Below are 19,750 nucleotides of genomic sequence, written 5' to 3' on the forward strand. Positions count from 1 at the left end.
TGCACTATACCCAGGGCAACAGAGTGAGACACTGTCTCAAAAACAAACAACAACAACAAAAAAAACCTACGTAACGCATCAGGACTTGCAGTCCTGATAACAACGAGTACTGATTCCAGACCATTCTCTGTCTTTAGTTATAGCCCCAAGAGCAATCTAGGGTCCCATATAGACTAATTTAGAGGCTGTTTCTAGAGACTTGCTGGGGGTATACTTTCTTTGTCCACAGTGGGACCCATTTCTCTATGATAGAGAGGAAGAAAGTACTATGCACATAAGCTGCTTTTTTATGTACAATTACTACGTTGGCCAACAGCATCATAGACATATTAGTTTGTCCACAGGCATTTTGCTGGATGAAGGGACAAATGGAAGTGGCAACCCTATTAGGTGTTCACCCTTTCAACCTAAATGTTCCTTTTCCCCAGAACTGAGGCTCTGGAGATGATGTTAATTTGCATGTGCATGAGTTGTCAAAAAGCAATTGGGCTATGTTTAGCAAGACCCATAAAAATGTTCATACTTTCTGACCCAAACAACCCCACTTCTGGGAATCTGTCCTAAGGACATTCTCCAAGTGATTGATTACAAAAACTGTGTAGTAACATGAAATATTTATGATGTAATGATAAAAAGTCTGGAAGAATTGGTCAAGAAATTGGCCAGAAATAATAGTAGTTGTATTAGAATAATGAGTTTATTGGAGATTCTTTTTTTCTTTCTCAAACTTTATATATTGGAATATGGATTTTGCCCTACTCTGCCACTCAGGGTTTATCAGTCAGGAACTGGAACTGGACAGAAACAGCACAGTCAGATGCGATAGTTGAAAGTTTAATAGAGGGACTGTTCCCTCTATTCTTCCGTTTCCAATCCTTTACACCCTGGTTTCTGCAACTCTTAGTGACATACTCAACAACTGTTGAGCACCTACTTATTGTCTACTGAGGAAGGCTGACTTTTAAGTACATCAATTATTGTGTCATGAATGTAATAATATATATATAAATTGAGTGTAACGAGGAACCCAAGCAATCATCTGCCAGAAGGGAGGCATGATTCAAGGAAGGCTTCAAAGAGGGGGTAATTGATTGAGTTCGGTTCTTAAGATTATCTGCCAAAACAAAAGGGCAACAACAGGTAGGAAGGCAGAAACGCATGCAACAATACGGTGGGGGAGGGGGGGAGTTACAGGTGGCTCTGGAGGGCCGAAAGGAACACTGACTGGGTGGGTGTGAGGGAACCATGGGAGAGAAGGCTTTAGGTCATACCGGGCCCTGTGCTCCAAGTGGACCTTGTGCTTTGGAACTGTCGTCAGATTTGCATGTTAGATACCTGTAGCCTCAGTGGAGAGTGGACTGAAGGGGGCAAGAATGGAAGCAGGGAGAGAAGGGAGGAGTCTGGGTTTGGGCTGGGTCGGGAAGAAAGTGTGGCCTTACCAGGGCCAGCAGACACCGTTTCTCACCGTCGGCCTCTCCTGACTTGCACTTGGCCAGAGCGGCGCCTCTCCGGTATCGCCGTCCTCGCTGCTCCCGGAGGGGCCCCGCGGGCGCGGGCGGGAGACTAGGCTCGGGGTGGCCCTGCCTGGGTGGTCTCCTGCCCCGCCCCCTGCGGCGCCGTTACCTAGCAGCGGATCCGGCCGCGCCGCTCCGGGTAATTTGCCGGCCCTTCAGCCAATGGGAGGGCGTCGCCCCAGCCCGCTCCCTTTTTCTGGAGCTCCAGCCACCTCTCGGGCACTGCGGAAGCCGCCTCCAGCAGTTCCGCGCACTGGCCGGCAGATCCTCCCGCACGCGAGACCCACTCCTCCGGCCGCCGCGGTCCACGGCCCACCGAGGGGGCGAGCCCCGGCGCCGAGTCCGGGCCCCGGGCCGCGCCGCCCCGCGCTCCCCACGGTCGCCGTCGCCGCACGCCCACCCCCGCCGCAGCCTCACCCGCGCCCGCGCCTTGGCGGCGCCCCTGAATCCCCACGCGGGGCCCAGCGGTACAGGGGGGCCGGACTAGCCTATGGGAGCGCCCCGATCCCCGTCAGTATGGCTCAGCCGTCGCCCCTCGGGGAGCTGCCCCCGAGCTACACACACCCAACTCGAACCGTAGCACCCCAGGTGAGTAGAGGGGAAGCTGGAAGAAGAGTGGGGCCAGGTCTGTCACTCGGGCCTCTGAAAGGTGTGATGTCTTTAAGTGCCAAGTGTCATTGGGTATTTGAAGACAAGTGAGAGCACAGCCAGGCAAGTTGTGTGTGTGTGTGTGTGTGTGTGTGTGTGTGTGCCTGTGTCTCGTCTTCATCTGGCCAGTGAAAATAAGAGCATCTGTGAGGTCACCTCTGTGTCCACTGACAGCAGGTGTGTGTGTGTGTGTGCGCGTGTGTCTGTATCCTACTCTTAGAAAACAGGTCTGTGCCTTCCTCAGGTGTGTGTTGGTGGGGGTGTTACATCTTGCAGGTTTGGGCCTGTGTCTGTAGGTGCTCCCTGTCCTGCATCCAGAACTCAAGACGCTAGGGCTCGGCAGAGTGTTTGTGGGCTGAGGGGAGGAATTTCATGCATTGTTCCCGTGATGCCTGGCTGACCCTTCTCTTTCTGTCCCAGATCCTAGCTGGGAGCCTGAAGGCTCCGCTCTGGCTTCGTGCTTACTTCCAAGGCTTGCTCTTCTCTCTGGGCTGTGGGATCCAGAGACACTGTGGCAAAGTGCTCTTCTTGGGACTGTTGGCCTTTGGGGCCCTGGCACTAGGTCTCCGTGTCGCCATTATTGAAACAGACCTGGAACAGCTCTGGGTAGAAGGTGAGTTTGTGGACACTGGCCATAGCTGCTTGAGTATGGTGAGCCCAAGACAAGAACAGGGCAAGAACCTAGCTACTGAGCCCTAGTAGGGCTGGCCCAGGTGCTGCAGGGGGACCTGCTGGCCAAAGCCTGTATACCTGGGCATCTGGGAGCACTGTTCCCTCCCACACCTGTAAGTGGACATCTGCAGATGGTAGATCTTGTGAATAAGTGTAGAGAATATTTGTGATTATGTGTGTGTTTATTTAGCATTTATTACCAACTTTCTATATGTATTTTTGACATGAACAGCAGAGTTTACAAAGGCAACTAAAACAAGACCCATCTTTCAGTAGCAAGCAAAGTAAAATGTGTTCTGGGATAGCTACAACATAATACAAAGCAGGATATGCTGTATAAGAGAAGGCAGGGAGAGATCACTTCTGACCAAGAATCCTAAAAGTTAGGACTAGAAGGCTGGGGAAACTAAGTAAATCATCTGGCCAAGCATCCCCAGAGAGGGCTCGTGTACCCCAGCCCCCTGCAACCAGTTAATGGAAAAGCAGCACAGAATCCACACTTTTGAGGCAACAGCCAGAGTCAGATGAGACCAAATCCTTACTTCCTTAAGGAAGCATTAAATAATGATGATTTCTTATTAATAATTTCAGCACGATGCTCTTCTTTCCTGAGGCCTTGTTTCATATGGCAGCCGTTTGACAGAGTCAAACTCCACTCTGTTCTTGGGAAATTTGCATTTTGTGGGCTTTTTAGACCTCCCCTAGCCCTGGCCCATACCCAAAGGCAGGGACCAGGTTGGAGTCTCACACCCTTGAGTTATTTCAAATACTGGCAAGTCCTAGGATCCAGAGCAGATGTTTCTTGGAGCCTGCCTGCCTGTTGGGCTCCCACACGCCATCCCCACCCGACCCCCAGCCCTCTGCAAGACACTCACATACATACACACTCTAGGGCAGCCCTGGGGTCCAGAGCAGATGTTTCTCTGTGCCTGCCTGCCTGCCTGCCCCCAGCCCCAGGACACACACATGCATACACACACGCACATGACCCCACCCACACCACTGCTGCCTGGGTGGTCCCAAATGACTCTTGGATTTCCTGCCACAAAAGAGGCAGTCTCCCTCCCCTTCCTCTTTCTCCATTCCCCCGTTCTTCCTCATCTAAACACTGTTTGAACCTCCATGCTTCCTCATTCTCTTCTACACTGTAACACAGAAGAGGCTAGACCCTACCAGTTTTGTGCTGTTGTTTGGGGAAGGGTGTTATAAGAGGGTGGTAGCCAATTCCTAGGTTTTTTTACTTTATTTCAGAATATCACTCTGACCTGTATTGGCTGGGGGTGAGATAAAAGCAGTGATCTTGACCTGATCTTTTCTCCGTAGATCTGTAGTTGTCTTCTTTGTAGTTGTGGCTTCTCCCACAATGCCCTAGACAGTGAGGAGCTGATCGAGGTGAGGACTGAAGAGTATTCTCTGTTCCTTTCCCATTTTGCTAATACAGAAAGCACAGGAAGAAACAGGACATTGGCTATCAGAGTTCTGGGCCAGAGTTCAGGATCCTCCCCAACTCTGCCGTGGTGAGACTTAGAACACGACTTGTCTTTCTTGGCCAACTTCAAAGCTGAAGGGCTCAGAGGCCCCTTAGATTGTTGTCTAAAACAAAAATCACAACATATAGCCCAACTAGTACTTACAGGAACAGTGATAGAGACAGCTTGAAGTTAGAGCTGTCCTTGGATGGCCACATATCAACTGGTAGCACCACCATACACTCAAATACCTTGGGAGTCAGCCTCAGTTCTTCTCATTCACCTAATTGGTTACTAAACCAGTAACTTCTTCCTTCTTAACCTCTCTCACATTAGACACATCCTTTCCACCCTTGTCACTGTTCTAGTTGAGGTCTTTTTGAATCTCTGGCAATACACTCCTGATTATATCATTTAGAACACTTTCAGCCACATGAAGGGGAAAGAAAGGAAAGGAAGGAGAAAGGAAGGAAGGAAGAAGATTGATTTATATTCTCTGTAACAAGAAGTCTGGCAGTAGAGATGTTCCAGGATGGTTAATTTAGCAGCCCAAGGACATCAGCAAGGACCCAGTTTCTTTCTTTCTCCTCTGCCGTCTTCAGCTTGTTGGACTTTTGTCCTCAGGCTTATCCTATGGTGGCTGATGCAGTGGTAGAAAAAGGAAGTCATGCCCGTCTTGCATCCTTTTTTGAAAGTGAGGAAAAATGTGTCAAAAAAAAAAAAAAAAGGCTGGGCTCGGTGGCTCACGCCTGTAATCCTAGCACTCTGGGAGGCCGAGGTGGGTGGATCGTTTGAGCTCAAGAGTTCGAGACCAGCCTGAGCAAGAGTGAAACCCTGTCTCTACTAAAAATAGAAAGAAATTAGCTAGACAACTAAAATATATATATAGAAAAATTAGCCGGGCATGGTGGCACATGCCTGTAGTCCCAGCTACTCGGGAGGCTGAGGCAGGAGAGCCCAGGAGAGGCTTGAGCCCAGGAGTTTGAGGTTGCTGTGAGCTGGGCTGATGCCACGGCACTCTAGCCTGAGCAACAGAGTGAGACTCTGTCTCAAAAAAAAAAAAAAAAGAAGCCTCTCAGTGACTTCCCATTTGATCCCTTTGGCAAGACCACGTAGCATCCTATGCCGAAATCCCTCACTTGACAAAGGCAATGGAATTACTGTGATTGACTTTTTATACTAATCAAGCATCACCCTCCGATGCTGGGGAGGATCCCAGCTGTCCTTAATCACTAGGCCTTTCAGAAGGTGGCCACCAAAATCAGGGTCTGTTAGAAAGTTGGGAGTTGAAAGATCTGTCAGCCTCACCAGCAAAACTGCCTCCACACCGCCCCCCTGTGGTGTAATTTAGTCTGGCCAAGTCAGTCCCCTGATTAGAGCCCTTCTCCCGATTTCTGCCACATTCTGTGAAGTCTCCAGGATCAAATAGAAACTCCATAGCACACATGCTAGGCCCTCCATAATCTAACTCAGTTGCTTTTCCAGCATTGCCACTGGCTCCTCCCTGGCTCACTCTTAGCAGTACTGCAATGCTGAGCCTTTGACAGTCCCCTGCACACACTTGGTCCAGAACACCTTTCCTGACTTCTTCCCCTGACCAGCTCTTACTCATCATTCACGACTTGGCTCCAGAATACATTGTTTGGTGATTTTTAAAAAGCCAGATCATCTCACTCCTCTGCTTAAAACCTACTATGGGCTGGGCACAGTGGCTTACACCTGTAATCCCAACACTTTGGGAGGCTGAGGTGGGAGGATCTCTTGAGGATAGGAGTTTGAGACCAGCCTGGGCAACATAGCAAGACCCCATCTCTACAAAAAATAGTAAAAATTAGCCAGGCAGGGTGGCATGCCCCTCTAGTCCCAGCTACTTAGGAGGCTGAGGCAGGAGGATCACTTGAACCAAGAAGTTCAGAAGCTGCAGTGGGCTGTGATTGCACCACTGCACTCCATCCTGGGTGACAGAGCAAGACCCTGTCTCTAAAAAAACCTACCATAACTCCTATTTCACTCAGAGAAAGTCTAAGTCCCTACAATGGTTCATAGGCCCTTACATGTGAAATTTCTGGATCAAAGATTATAAGCATACATATTGCAATATTGCTTTCCCTCGACAGTATATCAAATTATACTCCCTGGGTGGATTAGAGTATACTCCTGTTAGCTAGCAATGAGTGCTACTAATTTTAAAATGTTTGCCAATTTAATAGATGGCAACTTATTGCTGTTTTAATTTACATTTGTAGGATTATCTATAAGGTGGACTCATTTTCTGTTGATTAGACAGTTGTATTTTCCCTTTTGTAAAGATATGAAAGTTTTTAACAAATGTGTTGATTTTGATGTTCTCCTTCCCTGTTCTTTTTTTTTTTTTTTTTTTTTTTTTGAGGCAGAGTCTCACTCTGTTGCCCGGGCTAGAATGCTGTGGTGTCAGCCTAGCTCACAGCAACCTCAAACTTCTGGGCTCAGGTGATCCTTCTGCCTCAGCCTCCCAGGTAGCTGGGACTACAGGCATGCGCCACCATGCCCGGCTAATTTTTTCTATATGTATTTTTAGCTGTCCATATAATTTCTTTCTATTTTTAGTAGAGACAAGGTCTTGCTCTTGCTCAGGCTGGTCTCGAACTCCTGAGCTCAAACGATCCACCCGCCTCGGCCTCCCAGAGTGCTAGGATTATAGACGTGAGCCACTGTGCCAGGCCCTTCCGTGTTCTATTTCTTCCCTACTTATCTAATCTTTTTTTCCTCCAGTTCTTTCTCATTTTTCTGTCACATCATTTCTCTCCCAGCAACTATTGAATAACAACTCTATATCTGTACCTACTATGTGCCAGGCAATTTCCTAAGTATAATACTTTGCCTGCATTGATTCTAATTCTACAAAGGTAGTTATTGTCCCCATTTTACAGATGACAAAATTGAGACTCAGAGAATAAATTATTTGCCCAAGGCACAGAGCCACGGCTCAAAGTCAGGTCTGTACAGAGCCTTTGTCCCCTCCCCTACACTCATCGTGTCTTCCTGCTTGCATAGTACATCCCAGTTCATCTGTCCTCATATCTGTCATCATTGTTGTCAGCTGAGGTTTATCTTTTTCTCTTCCTCATTTTTCACCCTGAGGATTCTTTATTCTCTTTGATGTATTTTAAATTGTCAGTGTTTCTATTTCTTGCTTTCTTATCAGCTAGCTCTGGGTTTCTTCCTTCTCCCATGCCTCCTTCCTCTCAGCAAACCCACTTACTATAGGGAGCTTATCTCTGTCCTCCCCTCCTTTCTCTCCATGTAGCAACCTCTGCCTCAACCTGGTGAAATAAACACTGCAGGACAGGCCTGGGAAAGGACTCAGGAGTAGGGAAGAGTCAGAGAAGGAAGAAAAAAGGAGGTAGAAGTTGACAGGGGAGAGGAGCGGGATGGCTGTTCAAGACTATTCATGAGGGGAGGGCCAGGAATGTGACTTGGCAGGGGAGGTGTGAGCATATAGGTAAATATGTGTTGGGGGTTACCAAGGGTTTGGGGCTGTCGTGGTGAGGAAATTGTGTGGGTTTAAAAAAGAGATTGGGAAACATGATGATCCTAGATGGAGCTGGAGTCTCAGAGAAGCAGTACATGTGGGTCACAGGGGGTAGTAGTGACCAACAAGAGGAGACCCCCAGATAGGTAGAAGCAGAACTGGGTCTGAGAATAGACAAGTTCACAAAGCCTCTGGGGTGGATTTGGCTCTGGCCCTCACCCTCTTCCAAACCACAGTTAGGTCGGATACCCTCACAATGTCCCTGCCTCCCCCAGGCCCCAGTTATAGAGCACAACTCCATGGCCGGCATGATACAGGATTTGAGGGACGCTAAGATCAAGGAGACTAAGGCAGCCTGGCACTGGGACTCACAGTGTTGACAAAGGATGGTGAAAGGGAACAGAACCCCTCCTTCCCTGTGGCCCACTTTGATTTCACCTCTGCCAGGAACATGAGCTTATTCCATATACATCTTGCCTGAGTGGGAACATCACGCTGAAAGGCCATCTGATCCTCCCCTTGCCTGGGCCAATGCAGGGCCCACTGTTACTAGGCACTCTCATCCCTGCCCTCTTCCCAGAGCAGTTTGCAGAATGGTGTGCGGATATAAATCACTGTCTGGAGCAATCTGAACTAAGAACCAGCCCCAGCCCTAGACCTGTTCTTTTAGGACACTCTCCCAATGGCAGCCTCCCTATTGGCCCCTGATGTCCTCCTTGTCCTCCCTACCAGAGCTGTGAGGGACTGAGTAAGGGCTCCCTCCAGGATGTCCCCATAACCCCAGCCAAGGCCCAGCTTGTGTTGATTTTCATTTTTAAGTTTTTGTCCCAAACCCAGACAACCTGGTTCATGCTTAAACCCTAGACCTGTCCGCAACCCCCAGGCCACGGCCTGGTACCTCTCCATGACCTGTTAGGAAACAGGCTGTGCATCATCACCCGAGTCCCACGCCACCCTACCCCACCCCCTCCATCTGGGGAAAAGTTGTCTTCCGTGAAACCAGTCCCTGGTGCCAAAAAGGTTGGGGACTGCTGCCCTAGACCACAGAAGAAATCAAAGAGTCACACAACTGAGGCTTCTCCACTTCCTTGGCAAAGTTCCAGATTCTGAGAAGAGAGGCAGGAGCCTGGGGAGTCAGCCTGGGCCATGGCCTGGCCATCAGGGAGGAGGCAGGGGCTCCTCTCAGCTGCACTTCCCCAGGCCTCAGGGTTAGGACCTCACCTCCCCCAGAGCTCTGACCAGCCAGGCGCTTTCCCCACAGCTTTCTCTCTTTGCTCTGGCAGTGGGCAGCCGGGTGAGCCAGGAGCTGCGTTACACCAAGGAGAAGCTGGGGGAGGAGGCGGCATATACCTCTCAGATGCTGATACAGACTACACGCCAGGAGGGGGAGAACATCCTCACACCTGAGGCACTTGGCCTCCACCTCCAGGCAGCCCTCACTGCCAGTAAAGTGCAAGTATCGCTCTATGGAAAGTGAGTCTGGCCGAGCCCCTGGGGGTGAGGGGGTGAAGTGTGCCGTGGCAGTTCTGCAGTGGGAATTCCCCTCTTCTGCTGAACTCCTGTACCCCTGGCTACTGCAGGTCCTGGGATTTGAACAAAATCTGCTACAAGTCAGGAGTTCCCCTTATTGAAAATGGAATGATTGAGCGAGTAAGTATCTCGAGCTATTCCCTGGGGTGGAAGAGAGGTGGAACCTTTGCTGAGAGATTCTCAGGGGGGTTAAAAGTAAGGGGAGGCCGGGCGCGGTGGCTCACACTTGTAATCCTAGCGCTCTGGGAGTCCGAGGTGGGAGGATCTCTGGAGCTCAGGAGTTCAAGGCTGCAGTGAACTATGATAACACCACTGCATTCCAGCCTGGTAACAGAGCAAGACTCTGTCTCAAAAAAAAAAAAAAAAAAAAAAAAAACCAGAAAAGTGAGGGGGGATTGCAGAGGGCATCCTACAAAGGTCATGGGGAAAGAGCTCAAGGGCAGGACTGATGTGGCCTGGGGTGTCCCTGGCAGATGATTGAGAAGCTGTTTCCGTGTGTGATCCTCACTCCCCTCGACTGCTTCTGGGAGGGAGCCAAACTCCAAGGGGGCTCTGCCTACTTGCCGTGAGTGTCCCACAGCCACTCCCGGGCCCTGCTTCATCTCCCACCGGGGACATCCCCAGCAGACGGGAGGGGTGGGAGCAAAGAGGACAATCAAAACCTAACTACCTCTAATTCCTAATTACCTCCAGGCCAGGGTCAAAGCGTGGGCTTCCCCAAGGCTCTCTCCACATCCCCCTTCTCCTTACCTCTGAAGGAAAGGAAGATCTGTCTTATTTAGACAAAACAGAACACAAAGATCTGTAAGATCTGAGCAATGGAGAAAAAGGATTCCTAGAAAGAGACTGACAGGAATTAGCTAGGTATCAGCTAAGCTGTTGCCCAAGCCAGAAAGAAAACCTGTTATAGGCAGGTGCCCATATAGTTATATATTAGAACCAGGGAGGGAGCTCAGTGGGGGCTTTCCGGCCCTTTCTGTGTATTACGTATGTCCATCCTGATAGCCACCTCAGCCCCTTGTAACCACCCACAGCTCCCTGCACCCACCTGGTGGGCTGCTGCAGCCCGGCAGTGCTGAGAAGCTGCGCCCTACACACCCTCCGTATGGAGGGACAAATTAGCAGATAAGAGGAGGGTGGGTTACCACATGGGTCCCAGAGCAGCAGTTTGGACGGTGGGTATTGATCCCTGACCCTCACTACCCATGGGCTCTCCCCCCAGGGGCCGCCCCGATATCCAGTGGACCAACCTGGATCCGGAGCAGCTGCTAGAGGAGCTGGGCCCCTTTGCCTCCCTTGAGGGCTTCCGGGAGCTGCTAGACAAGGCACAGGTGGGCCAGGCCTATGTGGGGCGGCCCTGTCTGCACCCTGATGACCTCCACTGCCCACCTAGTGCCCCCAACCATCACAGCAGGCAGGTGGGTTCCAACCAGGTCTGCCAGGGAAAGGCTGCTTTTCCTCCCTTTCCTCTGCTCTTGTTTCCCTGTTCTGAGAGAGAGCTGATTGTGCTCTGTGCTCTGCTCCCATCTCCTGGACACGGTTACTCTGCCCCACTGTGCTAGACCCCTGGAGTGTTCCATTCCCATTCAGTCCTCCTAAGGAGCCCTCAGGGGATATAGGTATCCCCTTTTCCTTTTCTAAGCCCAGACAAGGCTGGACTTTATCAAAACAGACTCGTATGGGAAAACTAAGAACAAAGTACCTAAGCAGGCATATCATACCTAGTTTCCAAGAGTCTGTGTGGTCCTGTGAATGTGGTACTTTTTTCAAAACCCACCAGTTATGCCACCCCCTCCCAGCAGCCTATTTCCAGGCCTCTGCTCCCTCTTGTGGCCTCCGATCTGCAGGACACTAGCTGTTCATTCTTAAAAAGTAGTCAAGAGGCTCCGGAGAATAGTTCTCAATACTTTAGGCCTACTGAACTCTGTGGCAGGCTTGGTTCCTGGAGGTACAAGCCCTGGGATACCCAGTTATCCACAGCCAGGGCCTTGAGTACTAAACTCCTCCCCTGTCCCCCACCCCCCAGGCTCCCAATGTGGCTCAGGAGCTGAGTGGGGGCTGCCACGGCTTCTCCCACAAATTTATGCACTGGCAGGAGGAATTGCTGCTGGGAGGCATGGCCAGAGACCCCCAAGGACAGCTGCTGAGGTAGGGCCTCCCCTGGGAGTTGGCAAGGGGACTGTGTGCATGGGAATCCACACTCTTGATACCAGGCAGCTCTGGCAAAAGCCCCCTGCACATTCCTCACTGGGCGTTTGGGCCATTTCTGACCCTAATTCTCCTCCACTCCCTGCCAGGGCAGAGGCCCTGCAGAGCACCTTCCTGCTGATGAGTCCCCGCCAGTTGTATGAGCATTTCCGGGGTGACTACCAGACACATGACATTGGCTGGAGTGAGGAGCAGGCCAGCACAGTGCTACAAGCCTGGCAGCGGCGTTTTGTGCAGGTCAGTGTGGACAAGGACAAGGAGGAGTGCCCTGAGGCCACCCCCTCCTCCCACGCCCTCAGATCCAGCCTGTCTCTCCAGCTGGCCCAGGAGGCCCTGCCTGAGAACTCGTCCCAGCAGATCCATGCCTTCTCCTCCACCACCCTGGACGACATCCTGCATGCGTTCTCTGAAGTCAGTGCTGCCCGTGTGGTGGGAGGCTATTTGCTCATGGTGGGTCCTGCTCCTGGCACCTTGCCCCCTGCTCTACCCAGTGCCCACCCTGGGAGCCCCCATCTGACACTGTCCTCTCTCCCCACAGCTGGCCTATGCTTGTGTGACAATGCTGCGGTGGGACTGTGCCCAGTCCCAGGGTACTGTGGGCCTTGCAGGGGTGCTGCTGGTGGCCCTGGCAGTGGCCTCAGGCCTTGGGCTCTGCGCCCTGCTTGGTATCACCTTCAATGCTGCCACTACCCAGGTATACCAGGACTGCAGAACAGACCTTTTTGGGTGCGATCACCAGGCTGCACAAGTCCTCCAACCACTCACCCCTCTGCCTCTCCAGGTGCTACCCTTCTTGGCACTGGGAATCGGTGTGGACGACATATTCCTGCTGGCACATGCCTTCACGGAGGCTCCACCTGGCACCCCTCTCCAGGTGAGGCCTCGTCCTCCAGCCTGTCCCCATCCGAGGAGGATCGCCTGAGGCCAGGAATTTGAGACCAGTCTGGGCAACATAGCAACACCCTCCCCCTACCAATCTCTACAAAAAATTAAAAATTAGCCAGTCATAATGGCACGCGCCTATGGTCCCACCCACTCAGGAGGCTGAGGTAGGAGGATCACTTGAGCCCAGGAGTTCAAGGCCACAGTGAACTATGATCCACCACTGCACTCTAGCCTGGGCAGCAGAGTGAGATCCTGTCTCAAAAAGAAAAAAAAAACACTAGAACTTTGGGAGGCTGAAGTGGAAGGACTTCTTAAGGCCAGGAGTTCAAGACCAGGCTGAGCAACATAGCAAGACCCTGCCTCTGCAGAAAAATGAAAAAATTAGCTGGGCATGGTGGCATGCACCTATAGTCCCAGATACTTGGGAGGCTAAGGCAGGAAGATTGCTTAAGCCTGGGAGTTTGAGGTTGCTGTGAGCTGTGATGATGCCACTGCACCCTAGCACAGGCAACAGAATAAGGCTCTGTCTAAAAAAAAAGCCTCTTGTTTGAAGTGATCTTGGGTTACCAATTAACCTGTGGACCTCAGTTTACCTATCTGCAAACAGGGGTAATAATAGTGCTTGCGTCCTAGAGGATTGTTGTGAGGATCAGTGAGATAATTCAGGTTGAGTGCTGACAACAGCACATGACACATACGTGGTACTCAGTAGTGTTAGCTGCTGTGCTATTACTGTCCCACCTCTGCCATCCCGAGTTCCTGAGCGTCCCCTTCACTCGACCTTAACATGGCCCCCCTGCCCGGGAACCTGAGGCCACATCCCTGCTCTGTTCTGGCAGGAGCGCACAGGTGAGTGTCTGCAGCGCACGGGCACCAGTGTCACACTCACATCCATCAACAACATGGTTGCCTTCTTCATGGCTGCCCTAGTTCCCATCCCTGCTCTTCGGGCCTTCTCCCTGCAGGTGAGTCCTCAGGAAAGAACAGGACAGCCGAGGGTGGGGGTGGATCTGGGGGTGGACTTCATCCAGCCTTTCTGCCCTTCCTGTGCATCCCCTAGGCGGCCATAGTGGTTGGCTGCAACTTCGCAGCCGTGCTGCTTGTCTTCCCAGCCATCCTCAGCCTGGACCTGCGCCGGCGCCACTGCCAGCGCCTTGATGTGCTTTGCTGCTTCTCTAGGTACCATCCCTGTACCCCCTCTTCTTCCCCTGATGCCTTCTGCTTATCCCCTTACCAGCATTTCAAGGTACAGACCTGTCATCTACTCTCTCTGCCCCTTCCAGCCCCTGCTCTGCTCGAGTGATTCAGATTCTGCCTCAGGAACTGGGGGATAGGACAGTACCAGTGGGCATCGCCCACCTGACCACCACAGTTCAAGCCTTTACCCACTGTGAAGCCAGCAGCCAGCACGTGGTCACCATCCTGCCTCCCCAAGCCCACTTAGTGCCCTCACCTTCTGACTCACTGGGCTCTGAGCTTTTCGGCCCCGGAGGGTCCACACGGGACCTTCTAGGCCAGGAAGAGGAGATAAGACAGAAGGCAGCCTGCAAGTCCCTACCCTGTGCCCGCTGGACACTTGCACATTTTGCCCGCTATCAGTTTGCACCCTTGCTGCTCCGGTCACACGCCAAGGTAAGACTAGGTAGGGCAAGGCAGAGACTTAGTGTCTCTGGGCCCCAAGAAGGGCAGAGGGCTTAGCGCACCACCTGGGCTGGAGGGCAGCCCCAGGCCTCCAGCTTAGTTGCCATTTCCCACAGGCCATGGTGCTGGTGCTCTTTGGGGCTCTTCTGGGCCTGAGCCTCTACGGAGCCACCTTGGTGCAGGATGGGCTGGCCCTGACGGATGTGGTGCCTCGGGGCACCAAGGAGCATGCCTTCCTGAGCGCCCAGCTCAGGTACTTCTCCCTGTACGAGGTGGCCCTGGTGACCCAGGGTGGCTTTGACTACGCCCACTCCCAACGTGCCCTCTTTGATCTGCACCAGCGCTTCAGTTCCCTCAAGGCTGTGCTGCCCCCACCCGCCACCCAGGCACCCCGCACCTGGCTGCACTATTACCGCAATTGGCTGCAGGGTAAGAAGCAAAGAGACTTCAGGGAGGGGTGCTGCAGGGAGAAGCCCCCTGGGGCCACAGGCTAACTGTACCCTATCTGTTCTCCCCCAGGAATCCAGGCTGCCTTTGACCAGGACTGGGCTTCCGGACGCATTACCCGCTACTCATACCGCAATGGTTCTGAGGACGGGGCCCTGGCCTACAAGCTGCTCATCCAGACTGGGGATGCCCAGGAGCCTCTGAATTTCAGCCAGGTTGGGAGAGGGCTAGAGGTCAGGGAGCACAGCGGGGCCCCAGGCCTCATGGGCCCAGGTCTTCAGCCCTCTCTGCCTCCACAGCTGACCACGAGGAAGTTGGTGGACAAAGAGGGACTGATTCCACCAGAGCTCTTCTACATGGGGCTAACTGTGTGGGTGAGCAGTGACCCCCTGGGTCTGGCAGCTTCACAGGCCAACTTCTACCCCCCGCCTCCTGAATGGCTGCATGACAAATATGACACCACCGGGGAGAACCTTCGCAGTGAGTCTAGGGGGAGCTCAGCAAGAGCCTCGGCCCACACAGGCCCTGTCCCTGAGGCCCTGCCCACTGTTCCCTGTGCTCACTGTCCCCCTCCGTCTCCCTTCCCCTCCCCTCCACAGTCCCACCAGCTCAGCCCCTGGAGTTTGCCCAGTTCCCCTTCCTGCTGCGTGGCCTCCAGAAGACTGCAGACTTTGTGGAGGCCATTGAGGGGGCCCGGGCAGCATGTGCAGAGGCAGGCCAGGCCGGGGTACACGCCTACCCCAGCGGCTCCCCCTTCCTCTTCTGGGAGCAGTATCTGGGCCTGCGGCACTGCTTCCTGCTGGCTGTCTGCATCCTGCTGGTGTGCACGTTCCTCGTCTGTGCCCTCCTGCTACTCAACCCCTGGACAGCTGGCCTCATAGTGAGTACTTCAGGGGTGGGGTCAGAGACACCCAGTGGCACCCCCCTGCCTGCCTGTAATCGCTCCTGCTAGGAGCCCTGCGTGAGCCCTGCCTTCCCCAGGTGCTGGTCCTGGCGATGGTGACCATGGAACTCTTTGGTATCATGGGTTTCCTGGGCATCAAGCTGAGCGCCATCCCCGTGGTGATCCTCGTAGCATCTGTAGGGATTGGAGTCGAGTTCACAGTCCACGTGGCTCTGGTAAGCACAGGCACCCAGGAGAGGGATAGGTCAGCTATTCAGTATTCAACAAATAAATATTGCTCAAGCACCTACTGTGTTCTGGGTACTATTCAAGAATTGGGTATATAATAGCAATACAGTCTTTACTTCCAAGGAACTTACTATTTATTTTTCTCCTTTTTTAAAAGGGGGGGAGTGAGAAGGGGGATTCGATTTCCTTTTTTTTGAGACAGAGTCTCCTCCATCGCCCTGGGTAGAATGCAGTGACATCATCGTAGCTCACTGCAGCCTCAAACTCCTGGGCTCAAGCAATCCTCAAGCCTCGGCCTCCCAGAGTGCTGGGATTATAGGCGTGAGCCACCGTACCCGGCCCCAAGGAATTTATATCCTAAGGGGGTAAAAATAGTCAGTAAACAAATAAATAAGCACCCATTTTGGTAGAGAGGAGTGAACAAAGTTTAAGGACAGAATGGAAGGAAGGTAAGAAAATGGGAACCAATTTTTTTAATGGCTTCACTGTGGAGGGAATCACAGAAATGGGATGGTAACTGGATGGCAATGTGGGTTTAATGGAGGGATTCTTTAAGACAAAAATACTAGAACTGAGGATGGCACAGGCCTTTCCCAAAGCTGCATTTTCTCTGGCAAAGGAAGTGGGGGTTGGCCACAGACCTTCTGGAAGCACCAACACAAACTTGATCAGACCCCACAAACAGCTCCCTTCTCCCCACCCGAATAGTCCCATTATTATTCTAAGAACAGTATATACTCCTTGAAAACAAAACCAAAAAAGCCAGCATGCAGAAAAGTACAAAGGAAGAGTTAGAAATCCTCTGAAATGCTATCCTGAGTAGTAACTCTTATCACTTGGGCATCCATCCTTCTAGACCAGGGATTGGCAGACTTTTTCTGTAAAGGGCCAGGTAGTAACTATTTCAGGCTTGGTGGGCCACCGAGTCTCTGTTACAACTCTGCCATCATGGCACAGAAGCAGCCATGGACAATACATTAATGAGCATGGCTGTGTTTCAGCAAAACTTTATTCACAAAACAGATTACAGGCTATAGTTTGGCCACCCTGTTTTTTACACCTCTCTGTGTCTAACCTCACCAGACACATCGATACAGTGTTACCTAAATGGACTCATGCGTGCTTCCCATGGATTTAGTTCACCTGGCCTTCTGTGGGCCAAGGTATGGGTGAGCCCTGGGGACAGATACAGTTAGCGACATGGATGAGCTGGCCATGATTGGCAGAGGAGCAGCTCCAGGACCACTCTGTTCCCCAGGGCTTCCTGACCAGCCAGGGTAGCCGGAACCTGCGGGCAGCCCGTGCCCTCGAGCATACATTTGCCCCCGTGACTGATGGGGCCATTTCCACATTGCTGGGTCTGCTCATGCTTGCTGGTTCCAACTTTGACTTCATCGTCAGGTAAGGGGGGACTCAGGCAAGGAGACAGGCCTGTCTGTGCTGGCCTCGGGGCCTGCCCAGGCTGACCCCCCAATCCCAACCTAGGTACTTCTTCGTGGTGCTGACAGTGCTCACACTCCTGGGACTCCTCCATGGACTTGTGCTGCTGCCGGTGCTGCTGTCCATCCTGGGCCCCCCACCAGAGGTGACCACAGCCTCCCTCTGCCCCCAGCCCAGGGGACTGGGTAGGAACATGCAAGGCAAGGGACACAGCTAGGGCCCTCCCCAACAGGTGCCTCCTCCTTTCCCCAGACACCAGGCTCCTGCCCCTCAGCCCTCCTGGCTTCTTCATGGGACCCACCTTAGCCTTTCAGGATCCAGAGCAAGGTGCAGGGTTTGTACCAGGCCTCGATATCCTGTCACTTGTCAGCTGTCATATCCTACTGGAGGCCAAGAAGGACCCCAGCCTCCCAACAATCATAGTGATCACCAGGGAGGTTCTGCAGGGGACTGTGGCCCCAGCAGTCCCTGGGCTCACTGGGACTGGTATCTCTTCTCAGGTTGTACAGATGTACAAGGAGAGCCCTAAGGTCCTGAGCCCCCCGGCTCCACAGGAAGGTGGGCTCAGGTGGTGCGTGTCTCCCACCCTGCCCCAGAGCTTTGCCAGAGTGACTACCTCCATGACTGTGGCCCTCCACCCACCCCCGCTGCCTGGTGCCTACATCCACCCAGCCTCTGATGAGCCCACTTGGTCCCCTTCTGCCACCAGCTCTGGTAACCTCAGTTCTAGAGGACCATGCCTAGCCACTGTGTGAAGGAGCAGCTGAAGCATGGAGATCCTACTTGGGCCACAAACAGTCACTGGGAAGCAATGGGCGGGGTACTGAATGCAGGACGGAGCCCTGGAGGGCCGTGCTGCTGCTGCTGCTGTCTGCATCCCTCCCCTGACTCAGCCGTCACGGACCTCCCTGATACCCGCACAGAACAGCCACCCCTCGGCTGTGAGCAGCCTGGCACACCCAGGCCTGTGTGTCGCATGGGGGTGAAAGCCAGCGCTTCAGGCTGCAACGCAGCCCTGTCCCCTGCCTGCCCCACACTGCTGCCCAGCCAGCAGGCCAAGCCTGAGGGATCCTCCAGCACCCTTTGCCAGTCCTGGCCCCCTGCTTGGTGACGCCTGGGTAGGCTGTCTGTATCCCTGTCCACCTCCTACCACATAAATTATTTATATGAAGATGTTTATTTTTGTAGTATATATAGATGTTAGCTATGCTAAAAGTTTTATTTTTAAAGAATGAAATATATTCTATGTGAACTCATCTCAAATGACTTTGGTGCTTTTCTTTCAGAGTTAGGAGTTTGCCAGTGAAGATTAGATATTGGAAGGGGCTTCTGTGGTATCAGGGCCTGAGGTCCTGGGACCTCCACTGACCTTCACTAGTTCCGGCTGGGAAAGACCCTAGACTGAATTTTTGTCATATACTTCGTAACACCACCTGGATTAAGTGCTTAGTATACAAAATGACGTAAGTTCTTTTGGTGTCAAACCTTACTGCGTGGCTTTCAGAGCCATCATCGTCCAGCACTGCCCACCTCTCCAGACTCATCTCCTGCCTTCCCGCTTCATCTGCACAGGGAGGCACGGCAGAGGGACACAGCCATGCAGCAGGTGGAAGGTGAAGGGGAAGCAGATCGGGAAAGTAGCCAGTTGAAGCAGAGATGGGGCAGCAGGGTCTGGGGAGATATTTCAGGAGGTTTGTGGACTGAGGTCAAGGAGCCAAGGCCCAGAGCAACCTCCGAGACAGAGGCCTCTGTAAGTCAGCAGCCAGCCTGACACCGGGGAGGCATCTTTGGCCGGCCAGCCAGTGGATGACACGGGGCAACTGATGAGGGCACTGAATTTAAGCTGTTTGTTCTGTGAATGCTGAACAGCCCCATTGCACAAAGGCCTTGAAGAATGGCCACAACCCTGGAATAGAGTGCAGAGCCTCACCCAGTGGGGTGGGAGGTCTTTTATTGCCCTTCCCCCACTCTCCCTGGGCTCAGTCTCAGCTGATACACATACACACCCTGGGTTCCAACCACCCACTCACCAGGAATGGTCCCACCCCTGGAGCACTACCTTCTCACATCCCACCCCAGCCCACCCGGACAAAGGCCAGAAAATCAAGTTCTGACCAAAAGTTACAAAAAATGAAAAAAGAAAAAAAAGCCTTTGAAGTTGAATCAACACTAAGATGCCTAAAAAAGACTAAAGGCAAGCAGGTAGTCGGCTTAGAACGTGGAGTAGGGAGTGCATCCAGCAGGCCCAGGGGATGGAGGCTGGATTTGGGTCCAGTCGTGTTTGGGTCACTCTGGAGGGGCTTCTGGGTGGGACAGGGAGAGCTGACCAGGCCAGAACAGTGCAAAGGATGTCAGCCCACTGTGCCACTTACTAGCAAGTTAGCTCATCTCACTGAGTCTTGTCATCTTCATCTATGAAACGGGAAGATTAGAGCCTATCTTGGAGAGTACTAATTTTTTTCTTTCAGGATTTTAAATGAAATCATTTATGCAAGAAATGACCTGGCATCCCATTGATGCTTTCTGTTTATTTTTGTAGTTTGTATGGTAGCTATGCCGAGAGTTTTTGCTCTGATTGCATGCTTGGGGAACAATCCTGAAACAAAGAAGGATGTCCTGGTGTGGCAGCAGCTTAAGGGAACCCAGTCAGTTG

At 52.4% G+C, this 19,750-nt stretch overlaps 1 protein-coding gene across 3 annotated transcripts; it reads left to right on the top strand.

The window, feature by feature from the left end:
- The first annotated feature begins 1,915 nt into the window (after positions 1–1,915).
- Positions 1,916–18,353, top strand: PTCH2 (patched 2). Of its 3 annotated transcripts, none has more exons than XM_045545580.1 (22): positions 1,916–2,102; positions 2,583–2,775; positions 9,098–9,287; positions 9,395–9,464; positions 9,818–9,909; positions 10,567–10,762; positions 11,371–11,492; positions 11,642–11,789; positions 11,871–12,002; positions 12,091–12,246; positions 12,334–12,426; positions 13,277–13,402; positions 13,498–13,616; positions 13,721–14,069; positions 14,195–14,507; positions 14,598–14,740; positions 14,825–15,005; positions 15,125–15,405; positions 15,507–15,644; positions 16,916–17,058; positions 17,143–17,242; positions 17,598–18,353. In XM_045545580.1, the coding sequence occupies exons 1-22, from the start codon at positions 2,031–2,033 to the stop codon at positions 17,850–17,852; spliced, it is 3,612 nt and encodes a 1,203-aa protein (XP_045401536.1). In that variant the 5' UTR covers positions 1,916–2,030; the 3' UTR covers positions 17,853–18,353. The 3 variants fall into 3 exon arrangements, with proteins under 3 accessions (XP_045401536.1, XP_045401537.1, XP_045401538.1); XM_045545581.1 differs by having other exon boundaries at positions 11,871–11,963; XM_045545582.1 differs by having other exon boundaries at positions 17,350–17,691.
- Positions 18,354–19,750: the final 1,397 nt, after the last annotated feature.

Source organism: Lemur catta, chromosome 3 (genome assembly GCF_020740605.2).
Source record: "Lemur catta isolate mLemCat1 chromosome 3, mLemCat1.pri, whole genome shotgun sequence".
NCBI classification, from domain to species: Eukaryota; Metazoa; Chordata; class Mammalia; order Primates; family Lemuridae; genus Lemur; species Lemur catta.